At 39.2% G+C, this 25,954-nt stretch overlaps 2 protein-coding genes across 11 annotated transcripts in view; one reads left to right on the top strand and one right to left on the bottom strand.

Moving 5' to 3' along the window:
• LOC115661122 overlaps nucleotides 1-5,801 on the top strand; it is a 45,074-nt gene extending 39,273 nt beyond the window's left edge. For all 6 annotated transcript variants that reach the window (XM_030583297.1, XM_030583296.1, XM_030583299.1 and 3 more), the window contains 2 exons: nucleotides 2,031-2,276; nucleotides 2,986-5,801. In XM_030583297.1, the coding sequence (XP_030439157.1) occupies nucleotides 2,031-2,276; nucleotides 2,986-3,723 (984 nt within the window). In that variant the 3' untranslated portion in view covers nucleotides 3,724-5,801. The remainder of the gene's footprint in view (nucleotides 1-2,030; nucleotides 2,277-2,985) is intronic.
• Nucleotides 5,802-11,027: 5,226 nt separating this feature from the next.
• CHFR (checkpoint with forkhead and ring finger domains) overlaps nucleotides 11,028-25,954 on the bottom strand; it is a 35,230-nt gene continuing 20,303 nt past the window's right edge. For 3 of the 5 annotated variants that reach the window (XM_030582687.1, XM_030582686.1, XM_030582688.1), the window contains exons 8-18: nucleotides 25,787-25,943; nucleotides 24,548-24,702; nucleotides 23,680-23,842; nucleotides 22,672-22,814; nucleotides 21,502-21,621; nucleotides 20,928-21,011; nucleotides 20,173-20,243; nucleotides 18,390-18,477; nucleotides 18,092-18,199; nucleotides 16,419-16,491; nucleotides 11,028-13,780 (exon numbers count right to left, since the gene is read on the bottom strand). In XM_030582687.1, coding sequence (XP_030438547.1) covers nucleotides 13,738-13,780; nucleotides 16,419-16,491; nucleotides 18,092-18,199; nucleotides 18,390-18,477; nucleotides 20,173-20,243; nucleotides 20,928-21,011; nucleotides 21,502-21,621; nucleotides 22,672-22,814; nucleotides 23,680-23,842; nucleotides 24,548-24,702; nucleotides 25,787-25,943 — 1,205 coding nt within the window. In that variant the 3' untranslated portion in view covers nucleotides 11,028-13,737. The remainder of the gene's footprint in view (nucleotides 13,781-16,418; nucleotides 16,492-18,091; nucleotides 18,200-18,389; nucleotides 18,478-20,172; nucleotides 20,244-20,927; nucleotides 21,012-21,501; nucleotides 21,622-22,671; nucleotides 22,815-23,679; nucleotides 23,843-24,547; nucleotides 24,703-25,786; nucleotides 25,944-25,954) is intronic. The other 2 variants (XR_004002964.1, XM_030582689.1) reach the window with 2 other exon arrangements.

Below are 25,954 nucleotides of genomic sequence, written 5' to 3'. Positions count from 1 at the left end.
AATGCACCCAATGCGCATTGTTGGGGGCACAAATTGCATCTGCAGAAAGGAGGCGGTCCTGAAAAATGTCCTCTCTAATCCTCATATATATTGCTCTGAATAGGGGGACTCCAACTGTCTTCCCCTCTATAATATGGTTTGTATGTGCTAGCTTCTTTTGGACAGCCTCGGCAAATGGTGCATGTTGTTATCCACTGGCATGCAGCTACTTTCTTGGCTCTTACTCTGACATTATCCTAATGTTTATGGAGGTGTGAAAGCTTGAGCTTTTATAGTAGACAAGGATTCCAGACTCACTCACCTCAACCGAAATGCTTGTCTAGACACAGCGGATCATAAGAAGCTTTATACAAAGATTATCTAAATCCTTTTACTGAGAAATAGTAGTTGGCCAGCAGCTCCCAAACCTCCCACTGAGTGTGAGCCTGAGATTTGCTGGTGAGGGGGCAATGATAGGTTGGATTTAAACACACACCCCAGGAGCTAATCCACTGTTGGGAGTCAAGGGTACATCCAGGCAATGTTCTGGGGGAGCAAGCAAACTTCTCTGCAGTGTCTCAGTACATTTGTTAAGATGAAGGGAGGGTAGAGGAACTACTCTGCAGGCCCTGAGGGAGAGAACTGATAAAGAGTGGAGACAATGAATCCTGTACGTGTGTTCCAGGCAGGGCCGGCACTTTCATTTAGGCGACCTAGGCAGTCGCCTAGGGTGCCAGGATTTGGGAGGGTGGCAGACTGCTCCGGTGGACCTCCCACAGGCGTGCCTGCGGAGAGTCCGCTGATCCCACGGCTCCAGTGGACCTCCCACAGGCACGCCTGCGGAGGGTCCACTGGAGCCGCGGGACCGGGGAGCCTGCGAGCCAGCTCTGTGCCTAGGGTGCCAAAAACCCTCGCGCCGCTCCTGGTTCCAGGGGACAATATAGGGCATATAGACAACTTCTATAGGAAACCATGTGACTGCTTTATTTATATAACCACTTTTAGCCCTATGTCTATTGCCTTCACTCCACCATCCCTTCTCATGCATTGTACTCTCTATTGATCTTATTTAATTCGGCCTATAAATAGAGTAGATCTTAAAATGTGGATCTGTCTCCCTCTATTGGCTAGACCAGTGTTTCTCAATCTTTTTGATAGCAGGGACTGGCTTGCTGCCTTCCTAAAACGTGTCACGGTGGGGATCTCTCAGAGACCAGTGCCAAATACTGGGGAAGACTACAGAAGCCTTTGACTAAAAAACTTAAGACTTTTAGCACAGGTCATTAAGATTCATGGTTTTAGATCAAGAGACCTGTGAGAACCAAAGACTGATTGAGGGGAGCTGGTCAGGCCTTTAGGTTGACTAGCTGATATCCATCAGATCCTCAAAGGTTCTGCACTCACATTGCTTAATGAAAGAAATCCAACTCCATATTTTTTGTATACATCTTATTAAAACTCTTAATAATGACTTCAATAAAACACAGCGCCAAAGGCAAGCTGACATTACTCATATTAAAATGAAAATAAAGTAATGCAACTACCAAATCAAGCTTAAAAATCAACAAATTAGTCTCCACACTGGATTGGATTTAAATAATCAAATTAATTGTTATAGAAATAATTAATCCTTAAATATTATAAAGATTCTGAGAAGGTGGCTATTTGGTAAATATCGCCATGGAGAGATGTAAACAGGCCCTAATGCGTTTGCTTGAGAGGACTGTGGGAGTCTCTCTGGCATGTTAGGGTTTTCTAGCTGAGTGGGGGATATTTTGAAACTGGCTAATAAAGGTAAAACTTTTCTTGTGTGGGCAGGACGAGGCAATAGTGAACCTGGTGGGTTTAATGCTTTCTGTTCTGGCATATGTTAGGCAGGTGCTGTACAAGCTGCCCCACTGACCTATCTTGTCCCAAGAAAAGATGTGTTTAAAGAACCAGGGTCACTTTCACAGATAGCTCAATGTTTCTAAGTGCCACTAGGGCCTTTGCATGTAAAGTACTTTTGAGACCTTTGGCTGAAGATGTTGAAAAATCTCTCTGTTTTTCAGGACAAAAACCTAAAGAGAAGTGTCACAAGTCCAGCTTCTGTGTCAGACTGGCTGACTTCTGATCATATGGCTCCAGGAGCAGGTACTGTGGATAAAGGGAACACACAGGCAGAGAACCATCATCCAAGGCAACGGACATGGAGCGCCCGCACATTTCATGACTTACTGACTCCGTTACCTCAGTTACAGAAAAAATGGTATAGCTGGACCACTAACAGCCCCTTCACTAAACTGGTAGACAGCAGCGTAAGTATCCACAAGAAGGGAAGGTGTGGGATTCAGGCATTGTGCTCCTAACAACATTACAGACTACTTCCAAAGGGGCACTTTGTGCAATATAAAGACCCACCTACTTTTTGATGAGAACTCCTCTTCCCGCTCTTCTGCCTTTCCCTTGTGCATGTGTTGAGTATGTCAGCTGAAAAGGTCCAAGGCCCTGAATGGGTGTGTGCACACATGCGAGAGAGATGGAGACTGTTAGTTCACATTACCATAATATACATCATCTGGAGCTTGATTTTGCAGCACTGAGAATCTGCAACTCCCGGGGCTAAGCATCTGGATAAAAGATTATCTTCCCTTAAACTTACAAATTATTTCTTCAGAATGGATCACCTTGAGTCATTCTGCATAATTTTTAGGGTTATATCTTAGGTTTCTTTTAATTGACATATTAGTATTGTACGGCAAAGAATCTATAGACTCATGATGACTAGCTCTCTCTCTGATTGACTCTGCAGATGTCAAACTAAGAGTGTTTGTTATAAAGTTAACATGATGCTTCTGTATCTTCCCATGCAGAAAGTACTGCTTTTTGAGAAGGGAAGGAAGCATGTAGCCTCTTGGTCATGATAAGTGCACTATGAAATTTCAGTTCTAAATTCCCTGAGGTTAAAAGTTTTCTAGATTGCTACTTTTCAAAGTATGTTTATTAACTTTATTATTATTTTGGTAGGGTCTTTCTACATCCACAAGAAACCAGAGTGTAACAACCAGAAAAGTAATTTCAGCCACTGAGATAGAGGGAATCTCAGATATTGTTTATTCTGACTCGTCCATCCGCACTGCATCATACCCACAAACCCAATCTGCACAAAGGCAGGGGAAACTGAGCTCCTCCAGCTTGAAGAAATCCAGGTTTGGGAACCCTTACTTTGGGTTTTTAACCAGCTCCCCTGAGTGCAAAGAGGTGAGGCCCTTGGATCCCTCGAGACACGTGGGGGTGACACCTCCACTTGATAACCAAAGCCATGGCCTCCCTGGTCTCAAAAGCAACTTAATCAACTGTTCAAAAACCAAGGAGCTCTCAATAGAAATGGACAAATCCAAACCAGCTTTTGTTATTTCTGAAGAAGGGGATGACCAGCAGCCTCTGGTCCTCGCAGAGCACTTTAGTCAGTGTAGAGATACTCTGTCTGAGCAAAATGTTGTATATGCTTCAGTGAAGGCTATACCTGATAAACCACCAGTGGTCTTGAGTGTTCAGGGAGACAGCTCAGGCAGGCCTCCCAATTTCATGTTGGATCTCCCCATTTGGGAAAAGTTTCCCAATTTATATGGCAATCACATGAAGACCGATAGCTCTTCCAACGGCCAGTGCAGCTTGCCTAGTGCAGATAACAATACAATTGAGTCACCATGGAATTTTGATTCCTTAAGTGCTCATACACTCTGTCAAACATCGGTTCAATGAGGCTTCCAGAGCGACTAAAGGAATCTGCAATAAGGACCATAGCTGTTCACTTTTCTGCTGGAGAAGAAGCTGCTGTGCCTATGGAGGGTAGCAAGTGTGGACAGAGACAACTTTTTTTTCTTCCCATCAGCAGATTGGAGTTATGGGAAAAGGTAACCTAGCAAAGCACAAAACAAAATCATCTTTTCTCATGATCAGCTGGGCCTAATAATGTGCACGACATGATCTTGTTCTCAGTTCCATTCTCCCACATGAAATTTTAATTGTGGCTTATGGAAGAGAGTGATAAAGTGACTCCTCTAAAAAGGAGTCTAATACTGAGTAACTGTGTTCTGGTACACTACAGGAAAACAAATGATCTGAGTGATTACTTTATGGCACATGGTGGGGAATGCAGACCAGTCCTCAGGGTCACTGTGGTGTCACCTTACTCTTTGCTACATGTTATGAACCAAATTCTGCTCTCAGGTACACTTGCATAATCCCTACTGATGTCAACTGAAGTTGCCTCCAGCTATCCAAGAGTAGAATTTGGACTTGCATGTTTATGTATACTATATATAAAGTAAAATGTTTTAAATAGTTGGTAACCTCTCCAATTTAGTACAGTCTTGTTCATATCAGTCTTTGCTGTTTCCTTAGCATTAAAGGGCACATGTAGACCTTAGTCTAACAGTTTAGAGTGGTAAAAGCACAATACAAGAGCGCACTCAGTCTGATGCTATCAAAATAATTAATACTAATTTCCAATATTAACCCTGTTAAAATTTCTACACTGTTGGCTAGCACTGTGTAGGTCTGAAGAATTAAGGGAGCACCCCTCATGGCAATAGGAGGGTGAATACAAAAAATACTATTCACTAGCAATAAAGTCTTTCAGCATCCTGATGCTTGCAGCTGCTATTGTTTTAATACTGTAACAACCAGCTATTGCTGGTAATGCATACTGACTGCAGAATTACTTCCTTTAGCAGGCAAGCCTTAAAAAAAAACAAACCAACAACAACAAGCAAACTAAGTTGGGCAGACTTCATAGCCCTCTTTTGAAATGAACTCCTTAGTAGCTATGCCACCCTGATTACAAATCCAGCACATGAAATGGAAGACTGAACCAAAGGGAAGACTGGTAATTCGATTGCCTTTAATAACCCAATCCGTATTTTAATTGCCTCCCACTGTTATTTTCCTGTCTTAGCAAGAAATGTCTGCATACTTACCCCGCAACTAAAAGCATTTCACTTTCCTAATTGAAAGGATTGTGTCACATAGAGCTATGTGACTGCAGCTGGTTTAAGCTGTTCTAAAAATGGATAGAGGTCTCCAAATATGTGATAAACAGATGCCAAAGGTGGGAAAAATCTTCATGCAGTCTACCCTGTGTCCACAACACTAGGAATCAAATGAGTGATCTTAATATTTCTATGCCCAGACATCTAAGCCTGCCTCTTGAAATATTTAACCCCAGTTTGGCCCTGATTTATTTAAGATCTCACCTGCTATTCCAGCTTCCATCTACCACCTATTAATGTCTGAGCTGTACAACACATGGTCTTAGTTTTGCCTAGCATGTTTTATGTGTAGAAATAGAAGCATTGCATATGGTACTGGTTGAGGAGGAAGAGAGTATCCCATAGTAACTTATTTTTTTAAACAGAACTGCACAAGCAGGTTTCTGTTAATTCTTATTACTGCCAGCCTGCATTGAGCTGAATTTTAAAGCATAAAATTCTAGCTTCAGCTTTTTTTAATTAATGTTACAAGAACTAAAGGGAAGAGCTAATATACTTAGAAAGAAATCTGCAGCGCTCTATATATTTTAATGAACTCTTTCCCTATGTATTGAGTTTCATATGTAACACTTGCATTGTAATGCAGCATCATTATGCTTTGTTGTTTTTAGACTTCAACTTGCAAAATAAATATGAAAGTATTAAAAAAAATACTTTTGGAAAACACTCATGACCAGTTACCTTCGATAATTGCTTGGGTGGGGAGAGGGAGAATGAAGGTTGTTTTTTTTCCAATGAGTGTTTGTTAATGTATGAATTTCTTTAGTTGAATAAACTGCCTTGGCATTATTGCTTGCTTTTTGTGTTGTAAGACTGAACTGAATGACTTGTGCTCCCCTGAGTAATTGGTAACTACTATACTGCCTCAGATAGAGGGAATATGGCTAGAAATGGGAGCTGAACAAATTCAGACTGGAAATAAGGCATAATTTAGACAGCGAGAGCAATTAACCATTGGAACAGTTTATCAAGAGTCCTGGTGGATTTTCCATCTCTGGCAATTTAAGCAAGACTGGATGCTTTTACTAAAAATTATGATCTAGGAATTATTTTGGGGAAGTTCTATAGCCTATGTGATACAGGAGGTCAGACTAGATGATCACAATGGTCCCTTCTGTCCTTGGAATCTATGAACAGCTATGCTAGTAACTTGTCTTCAACAGGACCAGAGCCTGCAGAGAAATCAAGAAATATTATAATGAATAGTTCTTGCATAATGTGCTCATCACAGAAGCTTTTCCCCAGCCCCCTTGAGTTAATGCCCTGAAGCAAAAGGATTTATATCCTTACATCTTGTTTATCCAGTTACATTACTTAAGATGAGGTTATTTCCCACATTCTCCACACTCACTTCCTGTCCTAGCTATCCCTGTAGCCAAAGAATAGACAGTCTGCCTTCTCCTAAGCCTTTCACCAGAGCTAGCAAAGGAGGGAAAGTCTCACACTTGCATCTTGCTGTATAAAATATATCCCTCATGTTCACTGACAGCATGTGCTACCTCCATAATACCTACTACAATGGTACACAGCCACTAACCGCCTCAGAACAAACTCGGGTGGGATGCAGGGCAGGTCTCCAGCATGGATAGTATACATACTAGACCTTCCCTTTCTTCAAAGTTGTATCACAATCTTCAATATATATTTATTTTCAGACTAGCTGTAGCTGCTGCTGCAAACTTTAGAAGCGCCGGACACCCTATGACAGTGGGATATAGGAAAAAAAGCTAGAATCAGAAACAGTTCCACAATATACAGATTCTTATATTAAACTTGGTTTCAAAAGTATGGCTGCATTTTTGCTTTCCTACTAAAAACCAAGCCCGCTGTTATTGGACTGTAGGATTTCCCCCAGGCAACATTCCCATGTTTCTGTTGAAAAACTGTTTGAACATCACAGGGGTAGCATTTATCTAGAAAAGTATGAAGGCTGCTGGTGCAGGAAAGTTGTACAGTGTTCTCTGTGGTACCCATAAGCTAGGATTAGTAAAAGACAAAAGTCTCCATGGTACACAGACTGAAGAGTTTGTGTACAATATACATAACTTGGCCCTTCCTCTTACCAACTCTAAAAAAAAATTAGTCTTCGACACCTCACTTAGACAGATGTTACTCCACTTTGTAAATGAGGAAACCGAGGCACAGCAAGGACAAGGAAATGGCAGAGGCAGGCTTTAACAAAGGTACCTGCCCCAAAAACTGGCTTCCAGACCATTATGGTAGATTACCTCTGACATAGCTACAGCTAGCCTATTCCAAAAGCATATATGCCTGCTTTTCAAAGCTGCCTGTTCTATTCATATTCTTATGCTGCACCCATCAGCATTGTATCTGAAAGTGTATCAGACTAGACACAAAACACCAGACTCATCCAAATTCTCACTCAACTGAGCAAACTAACAGCATACAGCACAGCTAGGCAAGACAGAAAAAAGAGCAAATTAGTAATGCTTTTGTAAGAAATTCTTTTAAAAGTGCATTAAAGTCCTATATTTTAAAAAAAGGGCCAGGGTTCAAAAACGCACTCAACTATCGTGAGTATTTAAACCTGTCCCCTGTGACCCATTTTACTTTTAAAACAAGCTCATCAGTTTGCAGTTGTAATTAATGTTCTTATTTATATAGAACTCTTCTTAGGTACAGTAGGTTAAAAACCGCTAACAGGAAGAGGGAAGTAATTTAACAATTACGTGGGAAAAAGTATCAAGAGATTATGAATCTAAAACCTAGAAAAGCACAATAGAACCTCAGTTCCAAACACCTCAGGAATGGAGAATGTTCATAACTCTGAACAAAACATTATGATTATGCTTTTAAAAATTTACAACTGAACATTGACTTAATACAGCTTTGAAACTTTACTATGCAGAAGAAAAATGCTGCTTTTAACCATCTTAATTTAAATGAAACAAGCACCAAAAGTTTCCTTCCCTTGTCAATTCCCCCTCCCCTTGTTTTTAGTAGTTTTCATTTAACAGAGTACTGTACTGCATTCCTTTTTCTGTTTTTTTGTTTTTTTTGGGGGGGGGTCTCTGCTGCTGCCTGAATGTGTGCTTCCAGTTCAAAATGAGGTGTGTGGTTGACTCATCAGTTAATAACACTTATTTCATAATTTGGGGATTCTACTGTAGTGTGTAAAACTGATATGAAAGCCTTTCTATATTTCACCTTATATTTGATTAGAAATATCTTTGGCTTGTGTTATAGCTATAGTGTCCGTATCAGAAACGCAGTAAGACGGTAGTTCCTTCCACCTTTCCCCCCTCACCCATAATGTTAGCTAATTGGCAGTAACAGGATTTCAAAAGAAGGCATGGGCCTGGCTTTGCTCATTGGTAGCAAGAGCAAGGTAGCAGCAGTTCTCTGAAGCGACCCTACCACCATATAGCAGAACAAGGTTGCAGGGCACTAGTTTTCTTCAGAAGCAATCAACTACTCATAGGTAGCTAAAATGGCAAGGAGAAGTTTAAGGGAATTAAACACCTAGCAGGGTCAAATATGCAGTTACTGTTGTACTAAACTTGAAGATTTAGATTTGTGTTTTAAAGAAGCATTTAATACTTATATCCACTACACTTAGTATGTAGAATTTTTAATACAGGGAGCTGATTGGGCAGGAAGATGCAGTCAGTTTGTTAGCAGAAACCTACTTTCCTTTCAGTCATTTTATAAAACCCAGTCAATTAACCAATGTTAATTTTGTTGCTTATATTTGCTTTTTTCCCTCAAAGTAGAAAAACAGTTTGCAGCAAGATGGTTGTTTGGCTTGATTTCACTTATCAAAACATTTGAAATATTCTAATAAATTCACAGAGTTTGTTAAAAAGCTAGAATGAATTGTTTGGATAAAATGTAAACAATTAAAGGGGAAAGAAAGGTGACAAGACCCAAGCCAATGGGGTCATTTAACCCATCCAAGCAGTTGTAACATCAGCATTGAAAGAAATAGCTGACTGGGAGATTAAAATTTCAAAAAACATTCATGGCCTTTCTGGAAATGTATGATGTTAAATCTCATATGGCGCCCTTAGAAAATGAATTACAAAAAATGCTATAGCAACTAACGAGCTTAGGGATGAAATTATCTCATTGAAAGTCAGAATAGCCAACCATAAAAAAAAGCAAGATGATCTGAAATATGCCAAAGGAAATAACTTAAGTTAGTTTTCTTCAGAAGCTGGTCCCTGACATTGTAATTGGGGCCTCTGTTCCCACACTTGATACAGAAAGGCAGGAAAATAACTAAGGCAAAAAAGGCAGGAAAACTACCAGGCACATTCTCTGAACTGCTCAAATGCAATACTGAAAGCAGGGGAATAAGCAAACAGTCCTTGTGCTGCAAATTTTTTTTCCCCAAGAGGATAGACAGCATGAAATAACACCTCTTTCCAGAAAAGTTTTGTCAGGAAGCATAAATGATTGTGGTTTGGTGGTGATCCTCTTCTCACAGCGCGAACTCCCCCAATTCCCACTTCAAAAAGAAAAAAAATCCAAAAGGACTAGTTTAAGCCATCTAAACTAAAGCCTCCATTTAAAAGTTGAAAACTACTGCACTAACAATTACAGTGTGTGTTTTTACTAGTATAGCCATCTCACTATTTATTACTCATAGCCAAAGACCAACCTCATTGACTTTAAGGGGAGCACAATCTCACTTTAGGTGTAAATTATGGAGGCCTAGATGGCTCAGAGAACTGTAATGGAAACTACCCACTCACTGACTGAAATCCAACCCACAGTAAGGATGACCAAGAGTAACAATGACTGTAAGTGCTTCGTGGACAGATGTGAACACTCTAAAACCTAAAATTAAATGTTGCTCTTTTCTTTCACTCCACTTCATAAGGTACTCCTTCCACAATGGATAAGCAGGGTAAAGCAGAGCTGCCTGTATGATGCTACAGCTGTTCAAGTGACAGGACTTCACTCTGGCAAGACCAAAAATTGACTGCTTCCTTTTAAATTGTGTTAAATACAAGACAGTCCATTCTAAAACAGAATACACAGTACTTAAACCCACCAATGCTGGTAGAACATCCAAAGCAGTTACAGGTCTGAACGTCTACAAGTCTCTTATTCTTACAGCTTACAGAGCAGGATTATACTTTCACTGTATATTGCTTAAAGTTTGGGTTTTAATGTTTTTTCAATTTAGTTTGAAGAATGAATGACAGCTGGCTTAAAAAACAGCAGTAAGGATTAGCTACAATATTAAAGGATTTCAATTTCCATCTTAGTGTGAGAACTGTAAGAATTCAGAAATGCTAAGATCCTAACTCATTAAAACGTGAAACTATAACAATTTTGACTGGCTTTACTATTTTCATCAAATAGTCAAATGAAGTCTGGTGTGAATAAGTTTTTCCAAGTTGGTAAGTATGCAACTTTCTACAACAGACTTAACTTCTCCATCTGTAGTAGCCATTCGGAATCTTTTCATGTGTACATATAACCTAGACTATCAAGACTGGCTTTTAATACTGCAATATTCATTTTCTGTAGCCTGCTGTTAAATCTTATTCTAGTACTGTCAGCAGTTTTAGAATGACAGTGATCACAGTATCTAGATACTCTTGCACGAAGTTAGAAGAAAATCCAGTTCTACAAAAGGAGGTAAAACTCTTTGCTCCTGTCCCTTGTATAGAATTTTTCTTATTTAAAAGAAGAGTTATGTCTGCGTGGTTACTTTCAAGTACAATGGACTCAGGTGAAGTGCAGCTCATTTGTTATAAATCCTGCAGAGAGATTGGAGATCCTTTGCAAATTTATTTTGACAGGTATGTAAGGGAGGCTAAGCCAGATCTCTCACATGCCAAAGACAAGGATTCTCTCCAGGTAATACCTTCATGTCAGTTATTAAGAGTTTAAAGTCTGGTATTTTGATGTAAAAACTCAATAACTTTCAAATCATGGGCAATATGACTGAACGTGAGAAGGTGGTGTGCGCAATATCATCTATGTACAGATTGTGGTGAGGAGAGATTGAACAGCACAGATGAAATGGAAATAGACAGCTTCAGTGGGTAATTTTTTTAATAACTTTTTAGTCCAGGTAATCACAAAAAGAATTGGAAGAACTGCATTCCACCTTCTTTATAAAAGAACCTTCTCACAGAAGGAGACTGTATCTTATTCACCACTACATTAAGCCCTATCATAATCCCTCTTGTTTTCACAACATCTATTCTACAAGGTTCCATGCTCAGCTCCCAAATGTCTCTTATAAAGAGGGTGGGGGTATGCTTTAGACAGGTTAAAAATATGGTGCACCTTTACAGTATTTAAACAATTACATCAAGTATAGTTTATACAGTTATCACATTATCTAAATATCACCTGGCAACCATACATTTTAAAAGGACTAATGTATAAGAGTATGTAATACCCATGACAGATGCTCTTAGTTACTTAAGAGCATATAAAGATCAGGATTCATTCACCTTCCCCATTTGCAAGTTAATCTCTCAGCTCTTCCAAGTACAATATAATCACAAAAAACTTCTCATTCCATTGCACTACTTCAACCCCCTATGCATAGAAAGGCATATTTATTCTCTATTGGGGAGGGGGGGAAGAGAGGGGTACATAAAAGGTATATAAGGAACCTCTACTATACAGGTAGTTTGGATGTCAAGTACTTGAGATTGTTGCAGATTTTTAATGTCACATACGTCCCAACGGCTTGTGCAGGTGCAAAAGAAGTTATACATAGGGTTGTAGACGTTATTCTTAATCCACAAAAAATTCCGCACATTTGGGACTTGAACGTTAGCATAGTGACAAGTCTATGCTAAAAGCCAATGTGGGGCATGGAAAGTAGTGAGTGAGAATGCAAAGCACATTTCTACATGTAATGTGCAAAGGCTCTCTTTCCACAAATACATGTAATTTGCTTACATGCACAGCCAGTGTTGAAATGGAGACCAAACAGCTGGGAATGGCTGTCCTGAGAAGATATAATAACCATTAAAAAAAATCAATCTTTCTAAACATAAAATATGAATACAGATGCAACAGAACATTGTTAGTAATAGTAAAAGGTAGACAGAAAGTTTTGTTAACAAGTTTCAAGTATTATTCCAGATCTGATTTCAACCCTACTCACAGGAGGAAATGCCCAGAGATTAGGAAGAGAAGTCCACACCCAAGTGTACTTTTAACAGCATTATGGATATTACCAACAGACCCATCACTGTTACATCTACTCTTAAAATTAAAATATGAACAGAAATCTATTATTTTTAACTAGCATTTATATTAACATGTGCAGTATTGTACTTTTTTTTATTAATTGACTAACAGATATAATATGCTACATCATCCTGTGCTGCACTATAACACATAGCACAGAGTGTATTTTTTCATGTTGAAGTATAAATCTTGCTTGCAAAATAAGGCATACCTAAAACATGATATATACAGAGGTAACTTTGTACTCTTTCTTCCCATTCTACTTTGCTCTCTGGGTATGATACTTATGAAAAGCTGGTCCAAGTCAAGCATATGAACATTAGTTGCCAGACGACTAGGAAATATTTATGACTACATCACATTTTTATGATGCTCAGGAAATGTTCTGAACACAATTAAGCAAAAAATAGATGAGTGAAAAATTAAGTCTACATACTCAAAATGTTAGAGACACCAATGTCCCCCTTAAAATCTCCCCCATATCAAAAGAATTTCTCCATATTGCTAAAGTTCATCTGTGGTGGACCTTTTCGTAGGTAACATTTGTTCTTTCTTGTAAATCTGTTATATTCTGTTGAAGTGGCAGCTTTTCTATGCTTTTACCGATGTGCACACACTAGAGCACAGCTGCAAGATAAAAACTACATGCCTAGCTAACGTACATCACACCAAAAAATACATTTAAAAAATCGCACCAACTTGTCTTACTGTCTGCTCTATGTCAATAATGGTTTAGTTTAATATAAAATTGCTAAACAGTTATTAAAAGCAGAAGCTTGTTCATAAGCAATTACTATCCCAAATTTGAGTCTGATTTGTAAATATTTGTGCAACTGTTTGAGTTATTTAATTCTAATGGTAAAAAAAATCAATATTACTAAGCTAAAAAAATGTTTTCCTTTATAGCGTTCCTGGAAAGCACTGTTCTGATCTGGAGCTGTAAACTGAAGCCGTTCTTTGTTTAATGAGTAGGGAAAAAAATTAACAAAAAACCATTCTGATGAACATATACCAGATCACCTTCCTGTTTTGTGAAAGTGAACTTTAATAGATTTCCAACCCAACTGCAATTCTAATGACAAGACAGCAGTGGACAAGTCTTAACATGTGTTGAGTTTCCTCCTTTGATATTAAGTTACCAATACAGAGCATTTCCATTTTAATCTAAAGGTTTCTCTTATTTTCAGACACATTTAGTGCAAATACACTCCTTACTGATTATTGTTAGGTCCTCCAATGTATGGCTGCTATTACGTGATTTAAGTATAGTGAAATAGTAACACTGTAATAATGAGGATGGAATGCAATGCTTGTCAGATTTTCTTTCAAAAGGTTCTCACTTACTCATATATAACTGTTAAACTCTACAAATTAAAAAGGTCACACCAGAGTACCTGATGAAAAAGTTATTAACTCCCTGCTGTGAGGGAATAATGAAAATCCCCTGAAAACATTTCCTATGTGATCAGTATTTTGGGCTTCCATCCTCTTTCTAAAGACTACAAATATTCAGACAGCTTCAATTTCAGAAAGTTCAGTTCTTGAAACGTGTTTGTTCACAAATGTGATTAAATTTCCTGAAATAAAAACAAAAACGTTTAGAATTGCTCTCAGAAGTACACCACCATGAAAAAGAGTCAAACCTGCTTTAGGATATTTTAAAGTCAAACAAAAGTTTAGAGCGGCACATATACATGTTAATGCTATCAGAACCTGAAGTCATTGAGGCCTGTTATTTTAGGCTGAATCCTATCCTCCATAAAGTTTTTCATAATAGATTTCTCAGTATTTCTACTACCCAACAACTGTTAATTACATTATGTACTCTGAAAACCTGTTAACTGCATTCCTCTATACCACCACATAATTGACTCCTGGATTTAAAGTAAGACAGGACACATTAGCAGAAGTAATCTTGCCCTGACAGACAGTGGTCATTTTCACAGTCAGCATTAGAAGTCTCACTGGGAACTGAAGTTGTTAGACAATCTTCAGGACATATTAACCTGGCTAACAAATAAATTTCAACATACACATTCTTTGATTTCTGAGATCCAAGATGAGTCTGGAATCTCTTGCTGGAAATAAAGGAGAGTGGAAAACTTTCCCACTTTCGGGAGGAAGGATGCATCTTCCCAAGTGACTTGGGTTCCATACTGATCATCCTGGATTAGATAGGTAACACAGAATTCTAGAAATGTACTACTTTCTTAGTGTCAAGTTCTTGTCTGTTCTTGTGTTCTCTCTGATGGGTTCAGTGCCCCAACATGTATTTAAGGCACAAGTTGAGAGTTGAGCATAGACATGTTTGCAGGAGATGGTGTAAAAGGCCTGAGGCTCTCAGCCCTCTTATTTAATAAGAATCTACTCTTAAACCCACACCAGTTAGCAGACTAGCTCTGCCTCATGCAGAAGGTGATGTATGATGTCAAAGTGGTGTGTCAGGACTGTTTTGTTTCATGGGTTTCTGGAACTAGAAACTTGTCCAAAGTTCTGTGTACAGCTAATGCTTGAAGAAAGAGCACTGAATTATCACTAAAGCTTCCTTCAATTCCAAAAAACCCAACTTCAATCTGAATAGGAAAGTTTGGCAGTTGTTTTGACACTGAATCAGCTCCCAAGCGCATCAAAATCTCCCCTAGCAACAACAATGCAGCCCAGTGCTACAGATAATTCTTGCAGATGTACACCAAAGCACCTAAACTAAATCTATGAGAAAGAGAAAGAAAATTAGTTTGTGGGTTTATTCTGCAAAATCTTTAGCCTTGGAAGACATTGGCGGATGAATATTTTTAATATCTTTCTAATGATCTGGCTGTATAAGCTGCACAGATGGATGATTTTCAGACCACAGTAGTCTGAATTAAAGGAAAATTATGATAACTGCATAGTCTTCTCAGAGAATTAGGTAGACAGAGCAGGACCTTCTGCTCATTAAAGCAATCTCTCAATACAGGGAAAGTGACAGCTCCTCTTTAGGAACTGAGAACATGGATCATTATTCATAAAGTGAGGAACAGTATTTCTGCCTACCCTCACTCTGCTTAATAGAGTAAATCAATTCTGAGCTAAGCAAGCTGTTAAATCATTTAACTTTTGGCCAAATTTAGGCTTGGAGTGAGTGCAACTCCTCTGAATATAGTGGAGTTAGACGGGTTTACGCTAGGTCTGAATCCAGCCCTTTGTGGGGAAAAAAGATCTTTTTAATTCTATAGATAGAACTTCTAGTTAGTTCTCGTGCACGATCACGCACCTTGAGAAGCCTGAGACTGTCCTCCATTAACTATCTGGAGTCTCTCTTTCTAACAAAAAAGATATAACCAAGAAATTCCCACCCAGCTGATTAGGATTTAAAGGAATCAAACCCTTCTTTTTAAATATATCACACATGCAGTCTTATGCAAATCACCCTGGCAGGGGTAGCTCCAGGCACCAGCATGCCAAGCGCGTGCCTGGGGCAGCAAGCCGCAGGGGGCGCTCTGCCGGTCGCCTTCGGCGGCATGCCCACAGAGGGTCCGCTGGTCCCGCGGCTTCGGCGGACCGCCCGCAGGCTGCCGCCAAATCTGTGGGACCGGGGACCTCCCGCAGGCAAGCCGCCAAAGGCAGCCTGCCTGCCATGCTTGGGTGGCAAAATACCTAGAGCTGCCCCTGCCCACTGGCAGCTGCATAGGTCTGTCTTTCACAAGTGGATTTGGAGTCTATATTCCCTAGAATTGATATACACTTGAAAAGCGAAGGCTCTTCCTCCTCTCTTCAAGCTTAATTCTTTATTTTCATCAGGAGCCCAAGCTGAACAAATCCAGAGAAAGAAACTCTTGGAACCACACTGGCAACAAGGAATGGCAGGCCACATCAGACTTCTAAAGCTACAGGTTCTCAACCGGTTTCCAACAGGGAGATGTCAGATAACCACTTTCAACAAGAGTAATCTTGTCCTCAGATGCATCCCAGTATCCTTGGAAACCCATGACACTTCAAAATAGGGACCAGAACAGGGTTTATGCAGTGCATCTGAGAAGAGCCCAGGCACAAAGAACTTAGAAAGTCTGATTCAGTCGGAAGTGATGACTAGGCTTGGGGAGTCAGGATCAAAAGTGTACCAAACTTGGCTATTTCAGATCACAGGTGCTTGTGTAACCTGTTTCCTTATGCCTGATTTTTTTGATAGTTTTAAGTTCAAGCTTAAAAACAAAAACAAAAAAAACACCAACTCACATAGCATGGTGTGCTTTAACCTGAGTCCGGCAATTGCGCCCCCAGTAACAATCAGGACGTGATGTGACAGTCACTATAAAATAAACCACCATAATATCACATTTATTGCATGAAGTAATGAATAAAGATGTAGCAGATGACAAAAGTCAATGTAGCTGAAATACATTAGGATCCACTGCAGTAAATGGCTTTGCTTAGGTGTTGCTGAGGATAGAGAAGATCTCCTCTTGCAAGAAACTGCTTTAAGTCATATCAGTTTCCTGTCATTTTTACAAAATACATATTGAAGCACAGAAAAACCCATCATGCACTGGGGGCAAACATGGACCAGCCCTCTGCATAATGACTTGATCCTGCACCACTGAAGCCACTTGGAGTTTTGCCACTGACTTCAGTGAAAACAGGATCAGGCCTTAAATACATAAGACATCATGTACCAGTTACAGTTCAGATATACTTCAAAACAGAATTTGAGAAAAATATGTCGTGATTATTTTTGTTTCTGTAATTTTGGCGCAGTTATAATGAATGTAAAGCTGAATAGTCAAACATGCCTCCCTAAGCAGATAAAATGTTACTTATAAAAATTAAAACATAGTACGCTGGCCCGTCTGCCCCATGCTGTGTTGAAACTGGCAGCAGCATACTTAGCAGGTAATTGAGTGGAGAAGCTGTTGCTAACAACAAGGACTGTTTGAAAAAAAAGAAAAAAAAAAAAGAGTTGCAGTGCATAACTGAGTTAAAAGTAGATTAATGGAAGGGCTCATCTGCCCCCAAAGGACTGTGGACACATTGGAATTGAAGGAGATACAATTGCCCTTACTATCTTCTAATGAAGCTCTATACTGCTCAGCAGTTTTAGAATGCATGTTGGGATGAATTATTGTAACCACCTAATGACATGGAGCCAATATAGTCAGATATCATTCAGAAAATATCAGCACCTGATTTGCATTTAAAATGTGCAAAGAATTTATGATAGCTAAATTAAAGTCAACAGCTAATTGTTCTTGTATATTATGCTTTACTTTTGAAGTGTTTTAGTATGCACTTTTGTCCTCAAATATTTAAAATTTTAAAAAATAACAAGCCATATTGGAGGCAAAGAATCCCCTATGAAGGGTTTGGCACTAGCCGCTCTTTGAACTGGTAACACACAAGCTTTACAACAGCTCATGAGTAAGGCAACCAACATAAGACCTCACCCTTGCAAAGGGAACCACTGACTGCCTGCAACAGGACTACACCTAGGTGTAAGGACCTGCATAGGAGGATCCATTTAACTGAAAGAGGTTTGACTCTGAGGCCTGGTCTACACTGTGGGAGGAGGGGGGCAAAATCGATCTAAGATATGCAACTTCAGCTACGAGAATAACGTAGCTGAAGTCGACGTATCTTAGATTGACTTAGAATCACTTACTTCACTTCCTCGCGGCACAGGATTGATGGCCACCTCTCTCCCATCAACTCCGCTTCCACCTCTCGCCGTGGTGGAGTTCCAGAGTCAACGGTAGAGCGATCGGGGATCTATTTATCCGTGTCTACACTAGATGCGATAAATCGATCCCCGATACATCGATCACTACCCGCCAATCCGGCGGGTAGCGTAGACATACCCTGAGTTTCCAGGCCTGCACAGTCACGGATCAAATTAATTTTTCCCGATTCCTCACCTGGCAATTCAGCAGCAGGAATATTCTGCCTATACTGGTAGGCGAGCTCTCGGAAGCTGCGGAGGCCACAACAATAACAAACCACTGTGTTCCCAGTAATTCTGTAATCTGGAGAACAAGCCAGTTTGTACACAGCATTAACTTAAGTCTCATTTAATCTAATGTCTCAAAAAAATGCAGTGACCGCTCTGAGCATGTACACAGACAGCTTAGGAAAGCAGGATAGGTTTAGCACAATCCACTATTACTTACTGAAATGCATGCCACTCAAAATAAACATAAGAACGAAGAGACTTACCTGACAGCATAAAAACTTCTCTTTGAAGAGCTAAGAGACTTTCATTTAACATGTTTTTCCATGTAAAACCCCTGGATGCCAGGTAATCCTGAAACATGGAATTTAAAAATGTGTATTTAGAAGAGGCTAAGAGATATTAATGTAACAAAAATGCAAGTCTAAATAGGTTTTCAAAATGCATTTCATTTTATATTTTTAATCCAATGGGGCCAGGATTTTACCCAGTGTCCTTAACTAAAGACAACATGGATCATGCTCAGGTACACAATATTTGGCATATACTTGAAGTTAAAATTAACTCGAATGGAAGAAAAAATGTTAATAAGCCTAATTTTCTTTGCAGATTTTTTTCCATTATTAATCTTTTGGACATTACACTTTTTATAGACCTTGGGAACCGGTTTTCTTAGCAAGTCATCATTGATATGTATAAAGCTGTAACACCTGTTTGCTAGGTGCATCTGAATTCCAGAAAGTGTCTTTTAGTCATTTAATTTCAACGTGATTTCTCTGGTGTTTAATCATTGCCACACCTGCACCAGAAGTGCAGGTGGGAGAAATAAATTCTCCATGATTATGGAAAAGTGATTTTTCAGCTTATTTTGGGGAGAAAGAGCAGGGGGAGGGGAGTGCTTAGGAGAGCTTGGAGGGAATTTTAGTTCAAATCTCTACACTTCCTCTTGCATAGAAATTGAAATGGCTAAAAGATGACCCAGAAAATGAATACAATACTTCCAGCTGGCCATTTGCTCAGTGAGGTAAGTTTTACACTTGGTCAGCTCTGTTGAAAGCTGAAGAACTATTTAGCTTGCTTTTCAGAGACCCACTGGTGGCACACCTAAAAACTGCCACTCAGGACACAGCCCTATTGTAAAAATTACCACATGCAACATTGCTAGTGAACACCTTTCCCCCACCCTTACAGAAAGGATGTTTAATAACATCAGTTTAGTGCTGGTGCAGAGCAGATCCCACAGGTGACACACTGAGCCAAAATCCATTACAATTCATCATCCAGGAACTGAGTGCACTTTAGGCTCGACAGACCACAATATAAAATCCCTGTGTGTATGTGTGTGTACAGGTACGTTTACATAAACACACACTACATAGCAATTACACTCTACTGGGTGAACACTATGTCTAAATCCTTAAATATGTATTTTTACACAATCTAAGTATGTATATTATTTCATGCCACTGGCCTGCTGGGTGACTTTGGGAAAGCCACTTCATCTTAGTATTCCCATTTCACAGATGGGGAAACTATCACACTACATCAGAGCAAGGTATTATTATATACAGTAGAAGCCTGACTCATTAACAGCTCAGAGCAGTTACTGTCCATTGTGTCTTGTCCTGCACTCTTCTCAAAGACATGTAGCAACATGAAGACTGAACACATTCCCGATGTCTTTATTCACTCTTCTAAACTCACTTTGTCTTTGAAAAGAATATTTGCCTGAGAGTTAATGGATTAGGCTAATGGTGTTAAAGTGACACTGAGTTTGGGGGTGAGGATGGAGTGATTAAATGCAAGACAAAATATAACTCATGGAATTTGAGTTAAAGATAATGTTAGTTGTGCCTAGACACTACCTGCATCTCCAGACAGTGAATGAACAAACATCACTCAGTTGCTGCTGGACTATACACAATGGGATGGATAAAAGGAGAAGAGTGTCTCCTTCTGGATTTCTTGCTTTAAACACCTGGTATGTCACAGTCTCAGTGTTCCATGTTCTCTTGCTCATATCCAACATATACTAATTTTTAAACATACCTTTAGAATATCCGACTCATAATGGTTGTTGTTTAGGATTCCATCTAAACACTTGTCACCAAGATTTATTTCTGTTAAGAAGAGGAGAAATTATCTTTGTTTTGAAATTTCTAAATAAGTTTTTCTTATTTTGTAACAAAATGGACTTTTATGAACACAGTATATGAGTTTATGCAAACACATATTGAAGCATATCATGTAATATCCCAACTTTAGGAACTGATCCAAGATTAGGTACTAAGCAGCTCACTACTCATTACAGTCCACAGAAGCCACTGTTGCTCAGTACCAATTAACAATACAATAACCCATTAATTGTGACTTCTACTACCCATTTTAAAGGTATAGTCTAAAAGTTTTTGAAGTGGGTGTCTTCTCTAACATTTTAAGATCTGGCTCTCAATGTTCTTATGTTGATTTGTATGTTTTTCTCCTTAGTCTGAAATGTTGCAAGTTTCTCTTTAATATTCAAGGTGCTATTTATAGTCGCAAAAGTAATTTGCTAGCTTGATCTGATATTAAAGTGTTAAATCATGTCAAAGCTAAGGATTATACATTTAAAGAGTTACACGTATTTGGAACATGACAACATACATAGATCCCCTCTCTTTTTCTGTCCCATGACTGAGGTAAAGCCTAATCTGAACTACAACATTACATTTATATTAGAAAATTAAGCTTGGTAAAATCCAAGTAATCGAGACACTATTGTTTGCGAAGTGACTATAGCTGATACAGCAATTCTCCTGCCATACCACAGAATGGTGCCAAGCAGCCAAAACATGCCATCCGAGTGCAGCCCCAGTACAAGTGACAGAACGGCTGTAGACAAACTGTACCTGTGAACACAAAGAAAAGCCACGATCAACCCAAGGCAGTCACCACTGTCTGGGTATATTGGCCTTACAAAGCAGCATAACAACCCAAAGCTCATGGGGCTTTACACAAAACACTGCTTCGCTGTACAACTAACCTGACATAAATGGGGGCTATATGAGAAATGTTACAATACCAAAAAAAAAAAATAATAAAAAAAAAAATCAGTCAGCTAATGCATTTTGTTTTATCACTATAACAACGAAGATACACAAGTCTTTCCATCCACACTATTGTTGAAAAATGCTAATATATTTCAAAATAATTTGCATTAATTGTGCTTAGAGTAGAGATATAGGAGAACAACCTCCCTCCCTTAATTAAACCCCACAGAAGCAGGAAGACCCTGTCTTGTAACAGCAGGTGATCTGATATAGTTAGAATGTCTTTCAAATAGACCTAGGATTAGCAATAAGAATTAAATTTGTTTTTAGGATAATAAAGTTTACTCACATTGCTGAGGGGCAATATTGGGATTCTGTTCACGCTCTGCTCTTCGGTCTGGCATTGGTTGAAAACAGCACGTGCATATTACATGACTTCCTTGAGAAGGACAAACATACTCCTGGACAGCTAGTTTTAAAGAAATAAAACCCCAAAGAATTATATAATATGGAACCACAGTACCAATGAGTGTTATACACACACATCAGCATCCAAAGAGCAGAGGAACTTGATACTTAAGCAATATCACTGAAGTTTTTAGAAGGCTATACAGAAAAATAGGGAAATTGGTGTTAAGGCTTCTAAACAATATACCTTTTTACACTATTAAACTACAAGACTTTTATTAATACAGGGAAATAGCTTAAGAAAATAAAAGAAACAATTGCTCCTAAACAGTGTATTTTGGGCAATATAGCTGTTAAGTTCTCTCTCTAGTTTTCTGCTTGTACATTTGAGTACATATCTCTCTCATCATACATATACATGCAGACTCTAGAGTTGACAAGTCAAAGCCAATGAATGATTTTTTCAATCAGCTATGAAACAGCAGGAGAAAAAGCTTGACAACCTTTTGATACCACTTTGATTTTGATGAACCTTCAATTTTATCCACCAGCAGCAAAATCAAGGCTGTCAACCCACAAGATGAAGAATGGAGAACAATTATTTCATATGACCCTCATCAGTTGATGTTCTACAACTTATTCCCCTCCCTGGGAAATCCAACTAAACCCTAGTAGTTAGTGGATTACTTACTACACTGAGTAGAATCATCTACACTCACCCTATAAGCACTACAAATCCTGTAAGCTTTTGAACCTACGTCACTGATAACTCCAAAATGGAGTGTCGTAAATCTGCTTTTGTAGTAGGGCTTTGCCTTTTGCTGAAATTCACAAAGACATAGATTATTCTGTACTCCCACAAGGGTGACAGAAAATGATTCCACTCAGCTGTAATGTTTAGCTATTTAAACATAGAGCACATAGTATTTGTTAAATAAATAGGAAAGGCATGACTTATCCCTCAGTAACTCAGGAAAGTCATCTTCACATCTCAAGACTCTAGGGAAGATGCTGACTTTCACAACACCTCAAGAAAGTGTCCTTTCCTCATAAGTGACATGTGTTTCTTAGTGTCCCAGTACCACGTTAACAAGCTTTTCATCAAACTGACTTGCAGGAAAGTCGGCAGACGTCGATGGTGCATCTCCCAATGCTTGTAATCCTCCTGCTTCCCCCTCTTGGCCTGGGCAAGGAAGTGGCGGAATGGAGTGTCGCCGATATCCTGGGCACTGTCTGCACACTATATAAGGCTGACTGAAAGGACAGACACAATCAGGTTACTGGATTTTATATGTATAGTTTCCAGAGTGCATTCAACTAGCTATTTGTTTCTGGTTTTATAAAGCGTTAGCCTAAGCCCAATAGATAAAATCTGGATATGGAAGCTTACGAGTTCAGCAACACAAATCACGTGAAGCTAAGTACTGAACTCCTAGTTCCTTTCAAAGTAGAAAGGGTAAAATAAAAAGACACAATTATTTCAGAAGCATGTAAAGTTTTTTAGTTCTAGAAGTGAGTGCAAGTAGCCCTAGATTGTTGTTATTTACACTAAGCCCACAAGTGAGCTGGATGCATTCCAAGATCTACAAATGACACAATGCTTGTCTTGGCTTCCAGTCCAAGAAGGTGTGGGATGGGGGGAAAAGGAGGACAAAAAGTTACAACAGTATGTGATTTAGGGCCAGATCCACCATTCCGTTCCACTCCTCACGCCTTCAGGAAAGCGCTTGCTGCTCAACATCACCCACTACTGGACCTCTGCTGGAGAGGGAATGCCAGGGGCAGAAGGCAGCACAGCTGGAGCTGTACACTGGGGATCTTGGGATACTTTAGCTTGTGCCAAGACCTGGATCAGCTCCCTATTTCCTTTATAAATAGCATTTTATCTATCGGTTCTGAGATTATTACAGAGGTTCCAAAACTGAACTTGAAAACAAAATTAAATCAAAACCGAACCCTGACAACGATCACGAAAACATACCGACAGGACTTCAAAAATGAGGGATGCAATAAAGATTAAACCCTAGTTTCAAATGGCTGCAGCTAACAACACAGCGCTCTAGCTTAGTTTGAGACTGCCAGCACTCAGACCCAAACAAAGCTAAGCCAATGCACATACCTGATATCTGAGGATTCACTATCTACATCTGACAGTTCCAGCAGATCCTCAGAACTTCCTTCTTCATCTGAAAATGACCTTCGCACCTTAGGCTGCAGCATGTCTTGAGTGATTTTGTTTCTGGCATCCATACTACGTACATCCTCTTCATTACGACACTTATCTGCCAAAGAAACACAAATATGAACGTGAAGAAAGAGACAGCTGTAAATCATCAAATCGACTACTCCAGAGCAAAATCATCTCCCTCACCTTGCAAGTTTTTAAACAATGTACCCAGTATTTATGAATATGTGACTACGGTATTTGTAGCTATGTAATGCTCATGTATCTGACATTTTATAAAGTCACAAGCACAAGACTGAAGCCCAGAATTCATAATTCTAGTTCCAGCTCTGCCAATAGCAGTGTATGACCTTGGGTAAGTCAGTTAGGATGAAATTTTCAGGAGTGGGTGCTTAAAGTTAGACAATTAAATTCAAATCTTGTTTTTTCAAAAAAATCTAACTTCAGGAAGCCTCATCTCTCAGTGCCTCTCTTTGACAATACCTCCCTCCTTCTCATAATGAATTTAGCTTCACAACACCCTTAACATTTGTTAAGTGCTTTCAGGTCTAGTATTATAAAAAGGCTCCTGTAATAAATTGCTTTCAATTCTCAGGTATTTGAGGATTACACTTTATTCTGACACACTAACTGGCAGTTAGTTCTTTTTCTCTTATGGCAACGTGAGAGCAACAGGCAAAATAGTAAGATAGGCACAGAAGGTTTTATGGATAAAAATCTTCTTCTGTTTATACACCTATTTCACACTTAATATCTGAAACATGCTGTAGATGTAAGTATATTAAATACACTTCCAACTTGCCTGGATGCTGGATTAGATAGGCTTCAACCAAGTTATTCAGTATATGGTTCTTACAGATACGTTCAACTGGACAACGGCAAGTTGGACAGAGAGAAGACCGTTCCATCCACCCTGAGTAGCAGGCAGCACAGAAGGTGTGCATGCAGGGCTGCAAGCTGGAAACACAAACAGGTTTACATCACAGGGACAACGAGAAATCCCAAGACTCAAAACAGGCCTTTTACATAAGCTTTAAATACAGAAGTATTTAAAAAGCATGGTCCTTTGATATCTATTTAGATAATCAAGAAATGGAAGTCTGTTTTTCCACTAGCTTTTCTACAGTGAAGATCTGTTTCACAAGGGGCCAGGATTACACAGAAGAGTTGAACTGGTGACCACATTTCTGTTACCAATCAGACGATGGATGTTTAGCAGTCTATTGGAAATTAGTGGATAATCTCAGGATTTAGTAGACTGTAGAAAGCATGTACAACACATTCACAATTAGCATCATATTACTGTAAGTCTTGTCAGAGACCAAGGATTTAATATAGACCACTGTGCTATTAATCTAGCACCTCTGATTACTGAAGGACACTGCTTCATTTTTAAAATTAATTTTAATAAAATAGTTCAATTACTTATAATCCTCTATAATTTTGAGCCTTTTCCAAATATATGCTTGAGGCAAAGATGCTCACCTTTCCCATATGACGATGGGAAAGCATCCATTAAATCACACACTTCAACTGGCATCTCATGTTCAGTTTGATCTGCTTTGCTTGCTAAGCTACCTGATATACTCCACTTCACTTCAGTCTAGTGGGAGAAAACGGTAATGTTGATTAAAGAAGAGTCAGAGCCTTGTTTCACCGTCCACTGGCCAAGTGAACTAGAATTCATCATGAGATTTGCTATACCAGATTGACTCAAGGATCCATTAAATCCTGTATCATGCCTCTGACTGTGGTCTATGTCCAAGGCTTTGTAAGATGGTGAACACGTCTACCATTTAAGCTTCTTTGAAAGTCCCAGCCTAAAGCAGCTAGCTAATTGTTCAATACTGTACGGGGGGTGTGTGTACATGTTGAAACCCTGGTATATACACTGCATAAAGAGAGGAAATCTTACCAACCCTCAAGAGAATATAATAGTTTACAAAAGACAAACAAACCCCCATTACCCCAAACAGCAGTTATTGCATTCTCTGTATTAAGTCCCATGTAATTACAGAAGCTTCTTTTTAACTGTAGGTACCTGACACAGTCATGCAGCAATTCCTGGCAGATAATGCAAGTGAGTGTTTCTTCCATTTTGTCTGGTTTCACATTTGTTGGTTTTGCACCTTCAGATCCAGCTTTAATTATACATTGATTTGGAGCTGTCATCTGAAGATATGGACTAGCATTCTCATCTGCAGAGAAG

Source organism: Gopherus evgoodei, chromosome 13, assembly GCF_007399415.2.
Source record: "Gopherus evgoodei ecotype Sinaloan lineage chromosome 13, rGopEvg1_v1.p, whole genome shotgun sequence".
Taxonomy (NCBI): domain Eukaryota; kingdom Metazoa; phylum Chordata; order Testudines; family Testudinidae; genus Gopherus; species Gopherus evgoodei.
The sequence above is the reverse complement of the archived record's forward strand: the minus strand, read 5'-3'. Positions and strand labels throughout refer to the sequence as shown.